Consider the following 21,727-nt stretch of genomic DNA (forward strand, 5'->3'; position numbering starts at 1 on the left):
GGCAAAGTTTGGAGGGTGAAGAAGTGATGGATGGAGAGTGAGACAGAGGAGGAAGAGGGCAAGACTCCATGAACGCATGAAAAATCAGGAAAAAATAATAGCAAGAACTGACGAGATTGTTATTCTGCTCCATTTTTTACTTTCTTCTGACAAATAGGGCAATTAAATGTATATTCTCTGATCCTACACTTTGTCCATTTGCAGTGATTTGAGGAAATGTTGCAGAAGGTACAGATTTAAAGAGTTTCAGATGGCAGATGATAAAATGCCAGGGCTGATTTTTGATCCCGATCCAGCCCTAAGTTACAGTATAATTTTCAAAGCGTTGTGACTCTCCATGATTTGTAATGGAATGGTTAAGTACATGTTCAGAGTTGGTTCCCTTTGATCTACGTTCTTCGTTCCTGTCTGATATTCACACTGTGCTCCTAAACAAAGGCTCAAAAATCCACACATAAAAAAGTAGGTGACTAAAACGAAGCAAAAACACACATCATTAGCCTAGTCATATTTTTTTTCAGGTTGTAGCCAACGAGGAAAGTAAAGTTACACAGATATTACAGTTTGGCCAAAAATGTGACGTACGCAATTATGCTACGAGGCTAATGATTTCTAAATGTATATAAAATCTAAAAACTATAATAGCCAACTGATCCCGCCCTTCTCACTGTGCCCCAGCGGTCTTACAATCACACCCTATTTTACTTGTGCCACTGTTTCTTTACATGATTTTTGTCACTTTAAAAGATAATTTTAAATGTCAAGAAAGTCTGCTGTAAATGGAAGTAATGTGTAGTTTTGTGTGAAAAGACTCATCTCACATGATACCACCAAGACCAAAAAAACCCATTACCTTGGTATATTTCAACTTATTCTCCATCAACAGTGTGAAAACCGACTGTGGAGAGAGACAGTTACTCCAATGTTCCCTTGATGATGTAACTTTTAGGTGTTTCATTGCTGTATTTCTGTATTTTCACAGTCTGATATTGTAACTTTCTTGACTTGTAAAGCCATCTTTCAAACTGACAAATTATATATGTATAAAAGATGGCAGCATTAAAATGGAAAAATATCTCCTGCCATAGATTGTGTTTTGTTTTTTGTTTTTTTTCTGAAATAAGATCCCATGGGGCACAACAGGAAGGGGCGGGACTTGACCTCTCTATAGATACAGTTGGCAACAACAGGAACGCCCACAACTGTCACATCCAGTTTGAGCTGAGGGGGAAAACAAACCGGTCTCTGCCTTTAGCCATAATGCTGAAGAGTTGCTGTGTTCCCTTTTGCACCGGAAATAAACAAAAAAGTCATCAATTAAAATTTTACATTTTACCAAATAATAAAAGGGAACCAAACATGTGTATGTCTGCAGTCAGCACGTCATTTAGGTCAGTTTAATGTAATGTGAACCATTTACAAACAATTGTAGACTATGTCAGGGGTATCAGGACTATTAGATTAATTGTTTAAATACTAGTGAACTTTGTACTACACTGTAAAAAATGACTGTAGAATTAACACCAAAAAGTTGTAAAATTGCAACAAAAAAAACTGTAAGTGACAATACAAAGCAAAGTTGTTTATTTGAAAAGATTTTTGAGTTAACAATTAAATCAAATATAGCTGTAGTTTTTACAGGAAGAGTATATGAACAAAACCAGATTTGTATATAGAAATGATGTATTTCTATTGTTTTTAGAAAATAAAACTGTAAATTGAAATACAATGTGGTGCCATTTAAATTGCAAAGACCATAATGTTGAAATAATGGCCTATTTACTTTTTTTTTTTTTTTAATAACAAGTTATTTTAAAAAAGTAAACATTTACAATTTAACATTCTAAACTTGTAAATGAATGGGTTGGTAGAGTTGGTAGAGGGGCTTGTCCAGTAACCAAAGGGTTGGTGGTTCGAATCCTGGCTCCAATTGATCATATGTTAAAGCGTCCATGGAAGACACTGAACCTTAAATTGTTCCCAGTTGGACCTGGTAGATATGGACACCATGAAGGTGTAGAAAATGTGCTAAATAAGTGCAGCCCATTTACCATATAAATCTACATGTTTAAAATATTAAATATACATGTTTAAAATGTTAAATCTGCATGTTACTCCGTAAATATGTTGACCGTTGGATGTGTTTTTTACAGTACTGTTCTGGAAACCACAGCTGCCAGTTTTTTTTCCATAAAAACAACAGGATTTTTTTTACAGTGTACATTTGTAATTCGTGTAGATTTCCTCGCAACACGTACAAATGTACACATTCAGTACCTAAGTGGAAGTATAGATACTTGTGTACAAGACTGGTAAAAGCAGAAGTACTGATTAAAGTTCTTTACTGAGTACGGTGTATGTAAAAAAAAAAGTGCTGGCTCTGAAATGTTCTCCAAACATAAAATAAAAAAAAACCCTCTGAAGGACATTTCTGTTGCCTGTTTAAGTGCAGAGCTAAAAGAACCTCACGTCACACTGGACCAACATATTGTCATATTGTCAGTATATTTCATATTTTCTCGTGAGGGTCTTTGCCACCTTCTTCCTTTTTCTCCCCCCTTCACTCTTTCCTTCTCTTCTTCCCTTTTCTTCTCCTCCCCCTGTTCCTCCATGTCAGGTCCAGCATCGAAATGTGGTTCAACAAAATCTCATAATAAACACAGTAGAATATCGAGGTGAGCCTCATATACTTTATGAAGTTTCCCTTGGCAAAGCAAATTTGTTCAGCACAAAAAGACAGCCAGACTACCATTCTGTTGTTATGATGCTGGACAAGACAAGCTAAAAAAAAAATTTAGAAATATTGGACCAACAACAATTAGATGATTGATCGATTTATTGCCAACTTTTGAAGCAGTCATCAACTGTTTTGTTGTTTATTTTATGTTTGATTTATCATTTTGAGTCATTTTTAAGAAGAAAAATAACTTGTTAGCGATAGTAAAACAAGTTTAAATTCCGCTTTTTTACAGAATAGGGGGAAGGCTTGTTTTCCCCGCCCCCAGCATTGCTGACTGTATCTATTAGAGAAAATCTGAAAATCCCTGTTTTCATGTTACTTGTTATAGCAGCATGTCATCCTCTTGTCTCAGTTCATTTGATTCCAGTTCTATATCACCACTTCCTGCCAAGTTTTGGGGACATTTTTTGAACATCAAAAAGTCCCATAGCTTTGTTTTGCACAACATTTTAACAACCCAAAGCTGGACAAACACTATAACTAAAACCGATTAAGGACAAAGAACCAGAGGACAGCAGATGTTACTGCTTCCCTCGGTTTAAAAGTTCATCTGCACTCGGTTAATGTTCAGAACTGACTTTCCGTCGACCCTCCTGCGGACACAGATAGGGAGAAATAAATCCTCAACACACAGGGAGTTGAACCTGTGACCTGTCCTCCACCAATCAGCTCTAGCCGCAGTCACATCACACAGCCAACATCTTACCATCCACGCAGGCCGGTCGGGCTCGTGTTGTCCCGGCGATCTGGCCCTTCCTGCAGGCGCAGCGGGCCGTCTGCCGGGCGATGGTTCTCCTCGGTTGGCTGCTGTCCCGGTCCAGAGTGACGACCTCACACATCCCCGCCGCCAGCTGACCTGAGGGAAGTCACAAACATCCTTCTTTTACTTATTAATTGCTTTTCCTCACCTGAGTCAAAGCCCTGTGGACAAACGTTGTAGAGAACGACACTACAGGGCTGGACGACAGATAAGACTACAGAGTAATATAGATAATTATATATATATAATATATATTTTAATGTTGAAAAAAGATTTAATCCTATCAGTCATTGCTTAAATGATCAGAGGAGTATAAGAGTCACTGAAAAATATGTATTTTGAGAAGAAGTCACACTATTTTAATCAAGAACCTTAATACCAGAGTGGTTGACATTCCCAGTTTGTACAAAAATATACTTCTGCTGAATTAAAACTATCTACACTGTTAAAATATGAAACGCTTAAGAAAACAGGTGTGGAGATCAGATCAATACAAGAATATTGATCATTTACATAGACCTTAAGTTATCACTCTATAATGTTATATGTTTCTATGTCATGGTAATGGAAAAAATATTGTTATAAACATTGTAATAACTAAACACTTGTTGCTGATCACTTTTCTTCTTTTGACTTGGAAACAATATGCTTCACTCTTGTAATATCTATTTTTTTTTCTGAATATTACAATTAATATTGATTTGAATTGACCTTAATACTAAGGATGAGAATTGATAAGAATTTAACGAATCCGATTCCATTATCACTTTTGCTTATCAATCTGATTTCTTATCAATTCTCATATCGATTCTCACTGGGTGAAGGAATAGAAGAGTACAAATGGGTTTGTTTGCATTAGCTGTCTTTTATATTTCCATCTCTGCACAGAAACTATAACACATACAGCATGCACAAATAATACTAACAGATGAAGCCGGGCCCAGTTCAGTGGGGGGGGGGGTCACACCATATGAAATCTTCTATGCCTCCCACTGTTATGCACCTCATTTTCCTTTTCCCTACCTTCAGAAATTTTTATTTGAGTGGGCAGGATGTTTGTTGCCCCCCCCTAGAACCGGGCCCTAATGACACCCTGGTGTTTGCTGTGCTGCTACATTCACAAGCGTCACTGAGTATCTTATCAAACAGGTGTTACAAGTGGCCCTGGTGTCATCTTTACACCTGAAATATAGTCATACTTTGGAGCGTTTCTGCCTCGACGCCATGTTGGCTACATTCTAAACCAAAACAATGCAGCGTGTGTGTGATGTCATCTCACATGTGTAACAAAGGCTGAATCGATAAGCAGAATTGTTAGGCAGGTAGGCAAACAATTCCAAGGAGTTAAGCTACTGGGAACCAAGGTTATAATAGTTTTGGATGTTTCATTATAGTTTAGTTTTATTTAGTTTGGACTTTTTTTCTCCAGTTCAGTCACAGTAGTTTTAATTAGTGTTTAGAGCAGGTTTGCTGTATTAGTTTTCGTTCTTTTTTTTTTTTTTTCTAAATGCTTACTTTTAGTTTAGTTTTAGTTTTTTCATATCTTTTATTTTCCTTGTTGTTGTATTCAAACTTTCTCCCAACTTTAGTCTCCATGTTTCCAGGTAGAGTGGGGACCAGAAGACGACTGGAAACCACAAGTGAACACAAGTGACAGACCATCAAGTGTTATTTGGTGCTGCTAGCTAAAATTGCTAGAGCGAAATAAATCAATTTCATATCAATCCGACATTGACAAAGACGAAAACTAAGGGAATTTTATCTATAATTTTTATCCGTTTTAGTTAGTTTTGTAAGCACACAATACAGTTTCAGTTAGTTATCATTTTTCCTTTTAATTAGTTTTTATTTATTGCAGTTAATGAAAATTTTTTTTTCAATTCTAGTTTTCATCATTTTGTTAGTTTTTGTTAACGATAATAACCTTGCTGGGAACCGGTTCTCAGAAAGAACCGGCTCTTGTTCCCATCCCTACTTACTACTGCTCTGCATGAATGTTCTATTTGTATGTTTGTATTTTGAAGTATTGTCATGTTGTGTCCATGATGAGTTCACGACCACCTCTTTTTTTTTTTATCATGACTTTGCATTTTTGGCCACATCACACAGCTCTAAAGTATTTTTTGTTGTAAAGTACCAAAAGCCAAACTTTGGAATTGTGCCAGTGGGTGAAGAAATCTGGGCTTTTACACCAAGTAACTAACTGATCTATAATGTAATTTATTTGTTTAGTTACTTATTGTCTCCCTTGAGTTCAGCTGGGGCAGAGACCGAACATTGGGGGGTATCTGCATTTGGTCGCCGTGGTGACAGAGGACACCCCCCCTGCATGCTGATGAGCTACTATCAATGGAGCCATGGAGTAACCCCCCCCCCTTCCTCCTCCACTCCTCCCCCCTCCTCAAAGAAGACCGGACTCAACAACAGAAAGCTAAAGAGTAAAGGAACAGAATGAGACGGAGGTCATCAGGGTCACAGTGGAAAAAACAACAAACAGCAACAACAGCAGCCTCAGGAAAGAAGACATAACACTCCTCACTTTACTGAATGTACTGATACATCACAGCGAAAATATTTTGTTCGACCCTCAAAATGTTACTTGATCAAAGTACACAAGCATTTTCTGTGAAATATACGTGAAGTAAAGTACTCATTTTGTAATCCAGCGCCCACTGACTTGTGACATTATAATATATGTACACAGCATAAACATATTTCCTGACCTGACCCTTGTTGAAAGCCTTTGGAATGTGGTAAAAAGGACAGATGGATGATCACAAGCATCAAACACAGACAAGTTGTATTTTTGATCCAGGAGCATCTAACTGCTATGTTAAAGGCTAATGGTGAGTACAAGATGAATAAAATCAGAGATATTCCACCAAATTTAGATTTTCCTGAGTTAAATATTAATACTAACACTATCAGTTAGTGTTGTTTTGTTTGATCTGCTATGATATTCTGCAAATGAAAATTTTAAAAGACTACTATATTAGAATTTTCACTAAATGTTGTCAGTACTACTTGTCAATGCTGCAGTAAAAAAAGAGGAAAAAAAGTCAATTTCACTCAACGGCACACCTAAATGTAAAAACACCAGTGGTTTCTTTAAGTTTTTCTGGGCTGTAGATTTGTCATTAATTATCTGGAAATAGGGATGTAACGATTACCAGTATAACGATACAACGGTTATTATTACCGTTTAAATTCTAATTATCATGATAACTGTGTTTGATTACTGCACTTTTCTGAAGAAAACGCCTATGTAAAGATATGCTTTTATGTCAGATATTTGAGTATAGTTTTACTTTGTTACAATTTTAGTATTATATACCTAATATTTGGAACCAATATTCACTTTTAAAGTCTTTGAAAAGGTTCATTAAGCATATTTGTATTATTAATGCAATAAATTATTTACATTTTTCAAATCGGATTTTATATATATTTTTTTGTGTTTTTTGGCCTTTTATGTTGATATAATAGGTTAAAGTGAAAAAAATAATAGGCAGATGATATAGATGAAGTTGTGCTGAAAAAAAAGATACCAAACATGGGTATGGTAAACGTTTCTGTATATAGTATATAAAGGCAAAATCAAAAGTACTGAAAAACGTACAAAATAGGCTCAGACCACTAAGGGTTAATATTTGAATGTTTCTTCCAAGAGAAGGTACATTGTGCCAATTATTTTATTTTATTTTTTTTTTGTAAATACAACTTGGTTAAATTATTTCAGAGTGTGTATAAGTACTTTTTGAAGATTTTGAGCACAATTTCAACAATACCGCGATAATAATGATAACCATGATAATTTTGGTCACAATAACCGTGTTATGAAATTTTCATGTCGTTACATCCCTATCTGGAAACAATAATAAATACAGATGTGTGTGTAAAATGTGAAAAAGCTCCATTCTTTTAATTATCTGTTAGTTAATATTACTTCTAAGCTGAAAAAAATTAATCAGACAAAGTCAAAATGAGGTCCAAATTAAGATAAGTTTGCTGTTTACTGTTATATACCACATCAAAGCCACTACCCATAAATCACTGCCAGTCGCACTCTCAGTCCAACTGTATTATTCCCCTCAGCCCTCATTTTCCATCTTCTCTCTTCAATCTACTCTTGAATAAAGAGGAAAAAATACGCCTGTATAAAAAAAGACAGGCGCTCCATCTGTCACCATGACAACAATGAAGAGGTGCCAAATTTCGTGGTGATGAAGCTGGATGTAATGGTGGATGATAAACTGTGCTCCTGGACAAACATCAGGAGGATTCACTTGCTGCTCCCTCAGTCAACTCTTATCTGAACTTCTCCTGCCTCCTTGGCCTCATGTCTGAACTCTACAGTGAATCCAGAAGGCAACACTTATACGGAAATACCCCTCCCCATTTCAGAGGTACCATCACACCCTGTACCTGTGCACCTCTAGACCATGCACCTGTAGTCCTGGATTTATACTAAACAACAAAAAAACAACACACATACAAAGAAACATTTATGTATTTATGGTCCAAATTTGACTTCATTTTCAAACAAGATTTTTCAAACAACTGATTGATGAAGTTCTTCGATATTTTAAGTGAAGTCAAATGAAAACGTGACCAAAATAACACTGCTTCTGTGAAGGATGACTCACTCAAGCAAAAATTGCCTCTTCTGGTTGTTTATACCAGTACTATGCCACCTAACATCACAGAGCTCCATTACTTTTATCATGTCCTCATGTGAATTCTGGACAAATTCCTGTATAATCCACTTTCTGAACCATTTAGTCCTCATGAGGGGTGAGGGTCATGGGGGCTATCCTGGCTCCCTTTGGTCGAAGGCGGAGCACAGTATTGCTAATATTTACAAAGATGTGATGAATGAAGCTAAAAACCTGGTGTTATTGGTCTTCCTGGAAGTGCTGCTGCTGAGTAGGAGACACGAAAATAATCAAATGATCATCATCCTTCTCATCATAATGATATTATTTAAATTTAAGATGAAGTACACCTACAATGCAAACTATATATAGTTATATTTATCATTATGAATGATGCTCAATACATGACGCAGGTATACAGTGTTTATTTTAATACATACAGTAAGTCTTTGTAAACCCAATGGAATAGTGGAATAGAATAGAATAGTGTTGTTGACTAAGGCCTGGGTTGAATTCCCATCAGCAGTATGCTTTGGTTTTTGCTGGTCCTATGATATATACAGTTAATGTATTTTCCCATTTTTCTTATCTTGTAACATTAATAATGAAAATACTTTTCTGTTGAAAAATATGGCATTTTAAAAAACTGCTGTTGTTGTTGTTGTTGTTTGTTTGTTTGCACCATAAGGCCCCATCCATCTCTGTTCGCTGAATGGTTTGATGAGAATGAAAACAATATGGATCATATGCTGTGACCTTCACACTCATGAGTTCTGAACTTTGGGGGACTATGGGAGATCCACAGAGGGAGAGAGAGAGCCTTTTGGAGAAATGGAGTTGAGCCCTCCAGTAGAGTTCACAGACGTCTGTGCCAAGAAATCTCTAACCCATAAAGACCCAAACAGCCGCCAACGACCAAAATCAAGGAGTGATCAAAAATGTTTCATACCTGTTAATCCACCAATCGTATCAATCCAAGTAAATAATTGGTGTAAAATGCAGTTTGTACTACTTTTCTAGTACTTGCTCAGCCAAGGTTACAAAACGGGTGAAGAAATATTAAAATGTGACATGTAAACCCTGCTTTTTTTTTTTTTTTTTTTAACTTACATTTGTTTCTATATATTTGAAATGTAAAATATATTGTGAAATGTGACTTTTTCTATCCTGCTTTGATGTATACTATTATGTATATATATTGTTCAATTGTTCATTATTCAATAAAACAAAAACACTGCAGACCACTGATTGGTCAGAGAGTTGCCTCTGTGTCATTTGTGTCATCAATGCGCAACACACTATTTTTTTAAAAAAACAGAGTCAGAAGTTTACAGTAAATACAGCAGTAGGCTAATCCAGGATGACAGCCCGCAAAACGACACCGTGGTCGGTCAAGGAGGTTCAGACATTTCTCTCTTTAGTGGCCAGTGAAAAGATTCAGCGTAGGCTTGAAGGGGCAACATGCAACAAACGAGTTTATCAGCAACTCTCTGAGCAGACGTCACTTAAATGAGATCATTTAACCATTGTGTGGTGTTCATATTTTTTTGTTATTCAGCCAGTGTTCATGGGTGTGGTGGACCCGCTCCATTTGTGGGTTTTTAATTCAACATAATCAAACCATTGTATGTTAAAATACTGAACAGAAGTTTACTTCATCCCAATTACAAGCAACATAAAAAGCATATATGTTTAATGTTTGCCTTCGCTAGATCACATTTATGAATTAAAGTGCTACTCATTTTTTTTTTTTTTTTTTTAGTAAAATGTAATATAATCATCATTCATAACCTTTATCTTATTTAAACTTGGAGATATATTGAGGACACAACCTCGTTTACAATATAGCTAGAACAAGACATTTGAAACATCCAATGGACAGATCAGAAAGAGCGAAAAGTTAAAAGTGACAAAGATGAATTAAAAATAGAGAATTCAAAAGAACTTAAAAACAGGAGCAGGACAAGATATGAGAGGAAATAATTCATTCAAAAATAATTACTCATCATTTTTCTTTTAATAAAAAATTGAAATGGGTCCGGGCGACACGGTGGTGCAGTGGTTAGCACTCGTGCCTCACAGCAAGAAGGTCCTGTGTTCGATTCCAACACCAGTCGACGGGGGGTGGGACCTTTCTGTGTGGAGTTTGCATGTTCTCCCCGTGTCTGCGTGGGTTCGTTCCGGGTACTCCGGCTTCCTCCCACCATCCAAACACATGCACTTATAGGTTAACTGGTTAATCTAAATTGCCCATAGGTGTGAATGTGAGAGTGATTGTTTGTCTGTATATGTTCAGCCCTGCGATGAACTGGCGACTTGTCCAGGGTGTACCCTGCCTTCGCCCCTATGTAGCTGGGATAGGCTCCAAGCAACCCCGGTGACCCTAGTGAGGATAAAGCGGGTTCAGAAAATGAATGAATGAATGAATAAAACGGGTCCCACAGACCCAAACACCATACAAGGGTTAAATCACTGTGTCACTTTACATCACTGTGCCCTGCACTGTTTATAGTGCTGTACAGGAAATTTGTGTAGAATAAGTTCTTTAGCAAGTTTTTTAGACTATATATACTAACCTTAATGTCAACCTGGTTACTAACTGACCTGTTTTGGTCTGTCTGTTTTTTGTTTTCTTGTGCTGTATGCAAAGCTGCGGAATACTTGAATTTCCCTCGGGATTAATAAAATATCATCAATAAATCTATCTATCTATCTATCTATCTATCTATCTATCTATCTATCTATCTATCTATCTATCTATCTATCTATCTATCTATCTATCTATCTATCTATCTAGTCAAAACGCAGCATAAGTAATTTGACTGAACTGCTGTATTTTTCAGGTTTTACATTGAGACATATTGTAATTTCAACAAACAGCAAATGATCATAATTTCTCTGTTTTCCTTCATTTAGATCTTTTAATTTGCTTCTGCAGACAGAAAAATTCAAAATGCATGTAGGTTCAGACACCTGCGACACTGTCGATGCTCCAGCTTTGTGTCTGTTCATATGTCAACATATTGAGCTGTGAAGGAGAAAAAATAAACGTAACGCTCTTTAAAACACAGAAATAATCTATTTTATTTGCTGCTGCCGTTTCTTCATTGAACATCTCAGTGTGAAAAACTTTAATGAACACAAACTGTCGACTGAATTTGTTTTCTGTCTGCTGACTTTTTCCGTCTGTTCTCGGCTCCGAAGGCTCATTTAGATCCTGGAAACAGCAGCAGACACACTTCTGTGCCTGCAGCGTACACCAGCTAACCTGAGGAGGCCAAATTAATTCTCAATGCTCCATTACGTCGAGCGTATATTCATGGGAATTATGAAAACACAGACTGAATGAAAGAAAACCGGCAGCTCAGAGAAACAAAAACACAAACAGAAATTAATGGAGCAAAAAGCTGCAGAGGCTCTAACTGGATTTGAATAAATAATCTTAGGGAACGGTGGTGAGCGATTCAGTGCAGAAAACAGGCCAGTTTCGCTGTTTTTATCTCAACTCAGACAAGTAATGTGCTCAGAACTGCAACTCAGGGAGAAACATGAGACAGTAAGTGCATCTGCAGCAAGAAGATAGATTTTTACAAGTTACAAATAAACACAACATGTAACATTAACTGCACTACATCAACATCAGTAAATGTCAGCAAAAAAAAACAGCGTTGTTCACACCATTAAGATGTGCCAAAAACGGGTTGAAAAGCTGATCAGTGGGTAAAAAATAAAAAAGAATTCCATATTTTTTTTGGACAATTTTCTGAATGTTTTGTTAAAAAAGTGAAGTTACATATGGGTGCTTCTATGAAAATGGCTTTATTTTGGTATCTGGGTCTTTGCCAGCTTTTTAGACCCAATAATAAAAGAGAAATTTAGACATATTTCCCCTCAGGATGTACCTAATGATGACCTCAAATAAATGCAAAAAAATTATACTCTTGCTCTGAGCCATCCCAAAATTAATGAAGTTTTAATAAAATATTGGTGCAAAAATAGGACCAAAATTGGGACAGGAAAAGCTACCTAGGTGTCAGCGCATTTGATCTGGAAAACATGGCTTAAAATGGTCTTATATAGCGCTATAAATAAAGACACTGTGTTAAATATGTCGATCCTAGTGTTTTTTTCTAATCCAGACATGTGGGTTTTTCATGAATCTCAGTCTCCTTCCAGGTTTTGTGTGTAGCCCATCGTGTCCCCTCGTGTTACATGCATAACCTGCCCATTTAAACACATGTAAATCGCAGGTGATTTAGCAACAGAGGCCATTCGATTCCCAAAATGTACCTGCAAGAGAATGAAAAGATATTCAAAAAAATAGTAGCGAGTAATTTTTGGGTCCTTTTTACAGTGTTACACGCGGATTTTTGTATAAAAATAATATTAAAATGTTTTATCTGAAAAATAGTTTCTCTTTTATCTCAGTAAATATTTGTTTTTAAGATAGACCCAAAGTGCTTCCAAACTTGCTCCATAATATTAGTCTACATCTAGTTTGAATTTTTAGCCTCTTTGTCCTGTTTTTAAGTTCCAGTTTCATAGAAGCACCCATATGGATGTGGACCTGACTTGGACTTTTATGGATATATGAGCAACCAGAGTCATGTTAAGTTGTCATAACTATTATCTAGCTGTTGTGTGACTTACATCCCAAACCCTCATACATTAACATTTAACACTGATGGAGCTAAACAACACCAGTGTGGATATACACTCCTCCCTTCTGCAGCTCTCTCCTCTCAGTCCAAATCAAAACATGAACTTCATGCTGTTTTTTTGTCATTATGGACTAAACTTCATGTGGAGGCATGGAGTAAACCAGTAGAGTCCAAGTCAGATCTTAAGGAATCTGATCGGCGATTGGCAATTATAACTGTCAATCACCTATTTAACCCCACCCCCACCTGCCTGTATAACTGGAGCATCATGGGGTAGATTTTCTACAGCCCTAAAACTCAGGCCAACAGTAGATGCACATGTCTCTGAATCCACTAGAACTACAAGATAGTGAAAGGGAACCACATAATTTATGCTCAATGATGTTAAATATATATTTTTTTAATTTCTTATCCTCGTTTTATTTTTCTATTGTATTTGATGTTTATTGTTGAGGGTTTTCTTTATGTTTTCCCCATTTTTTATTCGATTGTTTTGTTTCCTATGCTAAATACCATCCAAAATGTTTTGTATAACAAACTGTGTCATTGTTCATCAGTCTCTGCATATCATTGCTGTCGGGCAGAAACCTCTTATCTCCAAAACGGTTATTTTTCAGGAAATTGGAAAAGCAATGTATATTCTAAATAAATGAAAGGAGTTAAGAGATGTTGTCACAAGCCGTTTTCAACACTTTTCATTGGTTAAATATTTCTAAAACTGTCAGGCCAATGTAAAGACTGACCAATATAATCATTTTATTTAAAAAAAAAAAAAGACAAAAAAAAAATGGACTTATGAGGTTTCCACCCGACAGCAACAATATTCTATGTTCTATGTTCCTTTATTTCAAGAAATGTTTTGTGAAAGAGAGGGAGGCTATGATTTACAGGAAAAATTAAATTTAAAGATTCATAAAGTACACACTACGTTAAAAAGTTTCTGTATCACCGTTTGTGGAGTAAAACTGTGGAACACATTGTGTGTGGAGATAAAACAAATATCAAACATAATTCAGTTTAAAAAAAGATATAAAAAAATGATTCTTGAGAGGTCCAGTATTTAATAATGACAATGAGGCTTGTTTTGTTTATGAATGATGTTGTACTGATAAATCTGCTGTAATTATTGAAGAGAATGTTTGATTTGTTGAGTCTGTTTGTATGACTGTACTGACATGAACATACTGTTATGGATAATTCAGTTACTGCATTATGGATTGTTGTGGTTCGATGCTAAAATTAGGGAAATAGTATAGGCTGATTGTTGTATAAAGTTAATGATAAAGGTGTAAAAGCTCTGAAGGGTAGGATTAAATAAGTTTATACTTCTTCCTACTCCTTTTCAACCATGCAAAATTCAGACTTGTATGTGCTTGAAGATAGATTCTGTCCATTTAAATGTTATTTTGTTTATGTCTTAATTTGCTTTGTTTTGTCTTATTTTCTTTGCATGTTCGAAATAAAAAAAATATATATATATATATTTCTTTTTTTACAAAAGTGAAAGCTTGAAAGAAATAAAGGTGTTAAAAAAATATTCTGTCCAAATGACAGAAAAAAAACAGAAAAACAACTACTAACCTTCTGACAAATCATTTTGTCTGATGTCGTTGTGAGTTTATACTGAATATAGCTTAACTTTAAAATGATGTTTCAGGTTTTTTATTATACACAGATACATGTGTCCACCTTCCAACTGAATCTGTGCTGACTGTGATCTACTGCAGGTCACACACTGACTCTTAAACCTATATGATCTAAATATGACGTTTCTGGCCTAAACATTTACATGTGCACATTCATTACACAAAGCAGCAATAGACATGCATGAAGACCTGTGTTACACTATTGTTTCCCAATTAGTCATTTTGTAAAATATCGTTATGGGTCTAATGTCATTGTTACAGAGCAATAGGGTTACAGTAAACTGTGGCATTAAAAACCCACATTTATCACGCTTTGAACATTTGTTTTTCTGAGCTTAGAACCCCTCAAATTTTTCAGCTAAAGGCCCAAAAGATAAATTTGGTGCCTTTGCAGGACTTTGCATAAAATCTACATTTTTACAGATTCTTTTATCAAGACAATGATGGAGGAGGAGCATCGGAGCTAAACCAAGCTGCAGAGCGGAAAAAAAGGGGGAAAAAAAGATGTCCCTTCTTTGATTTAGGAAAATTATTTCACACCTCATTCTATTGTAATGACTTTTATTTTTCCAAGTGCTGACTCAATAAAAACAGGTCCACAGCCTGGTTTGGATCAGTTTGGGAAAGGCAGATAAGGTGTTGAAATGCAACAGAACATCTCACCAGTGTGTGCATGCATGTACAGGTATGTGTGTATACAGATACATATTAGTTGATATTATTATGCATCCACCTTCTTTTGTATCTGCTGCCTGTCTTTTATTTATTTATTTTATTTTTGATCTTTTATGTTTATGAGATAAAAAAGTATGTTGAGTCTGTCACCAGAGTTAACTGTTAATTATATACTACCTGTTCTTGTATGGAGAAACATATTGAGTTCGTCATGTACCAAGCCTTTGAAAAATTCAATAAAAACTTGAATTTCAAAAAACAAAAACAAAAAAAAAAACAGTGTGTGCATGTTTTTCTCTCCCATTTATGATTCAGAATGAAATAATTAGATTTATTTATGGCTAAAGAAAGGTTACCCCATTTCTTTTTCCCTCCTGATGTATGTTGTCCAAACAGGAGATGTGTGACTGTGTTGTCGATTCCATTTCAGCTTATAATCATATTTAAGGTGAAATAAAGGCTCATTGTTACTGTAGTAAAAAAAATATTCAAGGAAACCATACACTGTGAAACCATGTTATGTTCTTAGATGTTATAATATCATGAAAACCTCACACTAGTGCAACTCGGCAGAACAAAAAAGTCAGTACAGAGAAAAGGATGGTGCAGATGAATGGGTCAATAAAACACTGGACTTCAATCGATAGTCTTTTATCCATGACTGAGGGGATGTAATCCCCTACATCTGGGTTTGTTGGTTTGCTTGTCTGAAAGCAGAGTTACACACACACACACACACACACACACACACACACACAAAACAAAATACTGCACTGATTTTCATGAAACCTGGGCCACGAGCAAAGTGCAAACCTTTAGATTATGAAGCAGATCCATAAAAAGCCTTTCTACCACTGAAAGATTGATTTGACTGAATTAGAGGACTGTGGGGCCTTGGCTGAGGTACGTGCCCTTTTATTTAGTAGTATAATGAATGTCCTCTAACTTTACCAGAGTACTTTTAAGCCATGATCTTTTCCTAAATCTCAGTTGGATTAGTGTAGGACATAGATTCTCATCTGCTTTTTTTTTTTTTTTTTCACTTTTACTCAAAAAAGCCGAGAACCGACCTAGTGAATATTATACTGTTTATTTTGCATTTTTCAGAGAAAATCAGGTCCATTCCTGTATTTAATTTACTGATCATGTAGATGTTCATAAACGCTCAGAGTAAATTCAAAGGTAATTGTATCATATCAGAGAAAACTGAAGACAAAGTGACTTTTACAGCAAAACATATCATTAACTGAACATAAAAACAAGTGTCTACAGCCACTGTCATTTATCAAACTAAATGGGTTTTAGTGGTGAATCAATGTAGCAGCAGATAATGGTGTTGCCATGTTCACTACGGAGCCTCTAAATGTCCATATGGGATATCTGATGCTGCTGAAAAGCTGAGAAACTGCATTTTACCTGAATTATTCACATGTATTGATAGGATCAGTGGTTCAAACATCATTAAACATTTTATATCAGTAGTTTACTTTGGGAGCCAGTGACTGTTTAAGTCTGTGAGGGTTAAGACAATGATCGTATAACTAGAAAATACAATACAAACTAGAATAATAAAAAAAAAAACATCATTAAAATGTAATTAGTGCTGTAGTGATCATTCCATTAATCAGCTTTGAAACTGTTAGATTAATTCCCACCTATTATGAGAGCCTATTAGAGTCTATTAATCATATTTTAAGAAAAAAGTAACAAAAAAAGGTGCCTACATTTAAGTATTTTCTGGTTTATCTAAATAAACATTTTAAATGTCACAAAAAAAGGAAAATGCAAATTAACCACAAAATGGTTTGAAGCAAATATTGAAGGTTGTGTTTTTTGTCAGCAGGTGGCGCTGAAGTCTACTTTAGAGACAGTTCTGATAAAGAGAGAAGAAAAATGAGAGGCATTGTTACATGTTTTATACTTTACTGAAATACCTGGGGAGACACAGCAAACTGTGGGTCAGTCACATGGGTTAAGTGTTTACTACGTTAGAGTTTATGTGAAAAAGGTGTTTCCAAAAACACGTGTAGCTGAATTTAGACATTTAAAAAAAATTTTGTCACAGTGTCCGAAGTGAAATTTCACATTTAATTTGTTTATGGAAATGCTGATCGATATAGGATCCTGTCTTAAACTGTGGGTAGTCACCAAATGAATATGACTGTAAATACAAACAGCAGAAATGAGTCTCCTGTGTAGGGTAGATGGGCCCTCCCTTAGAGAACCACTGCCCCCACCCCACCCTGTGAGGTGTTTCAGGCCTGTCCAACCATGACAGAGCCTCCGACCCAGACCCAGGACATGTGGAGGGATTATGGGACATGGAGAGGCCTCTGTTTTGCCCCAGAAGAGTTAGAGCAGGTGGGTGAGGAGAGGGATGTGTGAGCCCCTCTGTGTGGGCTGGAGCCCCATGACCCCCCATGACCCCCTCCCATGACCCACAAAAGCAGAAGAACATAGATGAGCTCTTGTAGTGTTCATAGTCTTTCTTTCATCTTTATGGTCTGTGTCAGGGATTTTTTTTTTTTACATATATAACAATGGGAGGAAACTTGTGCCATTGCTATAATTTACAAAACATTGATAATTAACATATTTTACATTTTGTGTCACAAAATCTACAGCATTGTAAAGCATTTTGTGAAGTTACTGTGGAGTTTGGGGAAGAGGTACTCCGTGTGATGTGTTTTACTGACAGGCCTGCTCAGACCACAGACAAGATTTACATTTGTGGAAAAAATATATTTCACTCATGAGAATAGCAGATTTTTTTTCTTTATTCTTTTTGTAGAGCATCGTCTGATAATCATGTGTGCTTTCCAGCCAAACTGACATTGCTTAACGTTAAGCATCACTTGGGAATATTACACTTTTGTATCGTAAAAAGCCAGTTTGTCTGAACTTTCTGTTGTGAAACTTGAACATTCTTGAATTGCAAGCTAGTGGTTACTTGCTTTCATTTTTAATTTTAATTTTATTTATTTATTTAGACAGGGACAATGCACAATATACATTAAACTCTAAAAGGAGAGATGTAGTGTGCCAGGTTCTAGCACTAATGCTTATTTCCACCTGTAGCTTAACCCTGTTAAACCTGACCCATTAAAAATTAGCCACAAAATTCAATTTTTTTTAGAAATGAAATGTTTGTTATCCCTTTTAACATAATCGAAACAAAAAATGTTGCCATATAATTTTGTTTATGCAATAGTTTTTGTATTATATTTGTTACATTGGGCATTTTTGGCAACTTTTTGCTCACAAGAACGTTAACTTTAGATGCAAAAATAAATTTTCACCAGTAACAGTTTGCAAATATAGCACATTTCAGGTATTTTTTTTTTCTCACATAAATGTTTTTAAAGCCTTCTAATTTCCTTTAAATGTCAACATAATTTCAAAATGTTTAAATTTTCAACCGAATAACAATATAAATGTTCTTCTTAACTTGACTTTTTGAAAATAACCAGAGATGTTCCAACAAAATGTGTGTTGGATGCTTTAACGTAAGCGGCCATCTTGATTGGGCCTTTCCATTGGCTGCAGTGGGATGACAGTCCACCAGGGTGCAGAAAATCCATATTGGGTCACATACAACAGGTTTTTAAGGAAAGTATTGATCTTATCGATTAGATAAAGTTCTCAGAACCTGGTGTAGCAAATATGATACAAATGGTTTTATTGGGTTAATGTCTGTCAAACTACAGCTGAAAAGAAAAGCCCAACATCACCTTTATCAGAACATGTGACACAGGTCTGGTCACTGTGTCCATCAGGTGATTTATCTTTGTCCAAACCACCTTCATACCACAACTCTAACACTAACACTGCTGGAAAACACACAGCTGACATCATCTGTGGCTAATGTTATGTGAGCAGAATAAAGACTGAGGGGGTCTACACTGACACAGAATTACATAATATTATAAAACAATGACATCATAGCATAAGTCTAGAGGTGAATATAAACATACAGCTGCACCTTTAATTTTGTTTGTATTTTGTCCAAACTCATCTTTCCAACATAAATGTTTTAAATAAATAATAATAATAATAAAAATAAATAATAAATTTGTCAGTGAACTGTGATTGAGAACAATATCCTACTCATTTTGACTGATCTGCAGTATTTGTGTGTGTGTGGCCAATAATCTGTTTCCAGTCACATACTAGAGTATTCAGGAGTGAAGCCAAATGATTCAGTTTTAGTTTTAACACTTAGATATGGGTTAAGGTTATAGTGAAACATAGGGGTCATGGTTACGTCTCTGATTGTATACGTTGATGGAATTTCTCCATAAACACATGCAAACACAAGATGTGGGTGTTAAAATGTTTCCTTGCCTCATGTTCAGTCTTCACTCCTGGATTTTTTTTTTTTTTTTCCCTCATAAAGCAGTTGAGCCACTAGAGCTGTTGGAGCTCAGTTTGCTTTCTGATCTGATTCTGGAGATGGTGTAACTGATGCTGCTGTTTCATCATTTATCTCTCTGGCTTTATCTCTGCATCCATTTGTCCTCAGCTGAAATTCATGAGCGGCTGCACATACATAGATTTGAACCAGTTCTTGGAATACAAATATGACCGTGTTTTGTTTCATTTTGGACACTTTAGTACGACACCAGAACACCCACACCATGAATCAGGCTGTGCAATATGAGGAACAATCACCTCATATCCTGATGATCAAACCGATAAATAAAATGACAAATAAAGACATTTTTTTTATATAGCTTTTGTAATTATTCTTATTTAATATTTTTTCTGCTTTTGTTTGTTTCTGTGAAATTTTAATTAAATTAAATGGAATAAAAATAAATGCATTAGATATCAATACTCAAACACTGCAAAAATGAATCCAGGCTTATTATAAATAATGAGCGATAAAATAATAAAAATGAAACATGATAATTTTGACAAGTTGATTCAGTAGTTAGACATATAAATGTAAACAGAATATATATTTTAACACTTGGTTTCTGCAGAAGCAAATGGTGAAAAATACAGAGGGATTTGCAATACAATGACATAAAGGACTGAGGAGAATATGCACATCTACTACTGACATGATGCGTTCACGGTCCCCAGCACTAACCTTAAACTTTAACCCTCAGGCCGGGTCCGGATCCTCACAAACACATTCAAAGTTTGTAAAGTTTCTGGAAACGCTTACACAGTAAACATTGTCTACACAAGTGCATAAAGACATCGGACTCTGTACCTTCTTTGAGGATGTGGTTGTGGAAGAGCAGCAGCAGCAGGAAGCAGACCGCCGCGGCAGTCAGGACCCAGACCAGCCGGAGGAGCTGCATGAGGGACAAGCACGACCACGACCCGCACAAAAACCAACAAGTCCAAACTCAGATCACTGCAGCCCGGAGCCTCCTCACGACGCACCATCCATCACGACCTGCGGAGAAACAAGGCAGGAGACGGGTGGCATCTCCTGGAGAAGAACCCACACTCAGACCCGAACGCACTAATCCAGACTGAGGAGTTCCGCGTCACGGTGCGCACAGCAGATGTCCGTGATGGTCCACTCCACCGCAGCGCGCTCCTCAGAATAATAATAATAATGATAATAAAATAATAATAAAAAATAAAAAACACAATAACTATCTGCTCCAAATAGTAAGTTTTCCTGCGTCGCCTCACAGTTACAGCTCTCTGCGCCACGGATCCATCAGAACTCCGCTGCTCCGCGTAAATCCCCCCTTTGGTGGAAGAACCGACACCCGGCCCGGCACGAGCTGCTCAGCGGGCATGATGCAGGTGTCACCGCCGGCTCTGTCAGCCCCACGGTGCCGGCGGTCCGGTGATGGAGAGTTGAGGAGGAGGAGGAAGAGGAGGAGGAGGAGGAGGAGAAGGAGGAGGAGGAGAAGGAGATGCTGCCTCCGGGTTTGAAGATCAGCAGTGATGTGCAGCGTCCACAGTGTCTCTCTCTCTCTCTCTCTCTCTCTCTCTCTCTCTCTCTCTCTCTCTCTCTCTCTCTCTCTCTCTCACTCTGTTTAACACTGGACTGAGCACAAACACTGTCCCTGTGAAGGCTTTATGAGGAGAATAACACACCAATGCTTCACTGATCACAGGTTTATTTATCAGACATATAACTGATGACTTTATTAACCCTTTCATGCATGAATTATGAGAACCTTAATCAAGATGTTTTTCCTGAGTGTTTTTATTCCTCTTTAGGCATGAAAAAACAAACAAACAAACAACAAACAAACAAACAAACAATGTGATTGAATATTTTTTTTTAAAATCAACCTGTTTTTCATAGAGTTACAAAAATGTCCACTCAGCTTCACCATGAATTTTATTCTTGAAGCAAAGAAACATGTATTTAAAACCCAATATCATAAAGTGATATGAAAACAGTGAAATGAAACCATGTTTAATGCAGCTAATCCGATGTTTTCTCACATTTTAACATATTCTAATACTAGTTATTACTCACTTCATGGAGATAATATGCAAAAAAATAAATATTAACAATTGATTTCCACTCAAGAACCAACCAAGAACAGCAAAGTTACAATAATGGTATGAATTGCAGTTTATGAGATGATGCATAAGTGTCCACTGTG

The 21,727-nt window shown here is 36.3% G+C and overlaps 1 protein-coding gene across 1 annotated transcript in view; it reads right to left on the reverse strand.

Annotated features, from left to right (window-relative positions):
- LOC115420439 (chemokine-like protein TAFA-5) overlaps positions 1 to 21,040 on the reverse strand; it is a 68,510-nt gene extending 47,470 nt beyond the window's left edge. The window contains exons 1-2 of the mRNA XM_030135675.1: positions 20,359 to 21,040; positions 3,447 to 3,596 (exon numbers count right to left, since the gene is read on the reverse strand). Of these exons, the coding sequence (XP_029991535.1) occupies positions 3,447 to 3,596; positions 20,359 to 20,449 (241 nt within the window). The 5' untranslated portion in view covers positions 20,450 to 21,040. The remainder of the gene's footprint in view (positions 1 to 3,446; positions 3,597 to 20,358) is intronic.
- Positions 21,041 to 21,727: the final 687 nt, after the last annotated feature.

Source organism: Sphaeramia orbicularis, chromosome 6, assembly GCF_902148855.1.
Source record: "Sphaeramia orbicularis chromosome 6, fSphaOr1.1, whole genome shotgun sequence".
NCBI lineage: Eukaryota > Metazoa > Chordata > Actinopteri > Kurtiformes > Apogonidae > Sphaeramia > Sphaeramia orbicularis.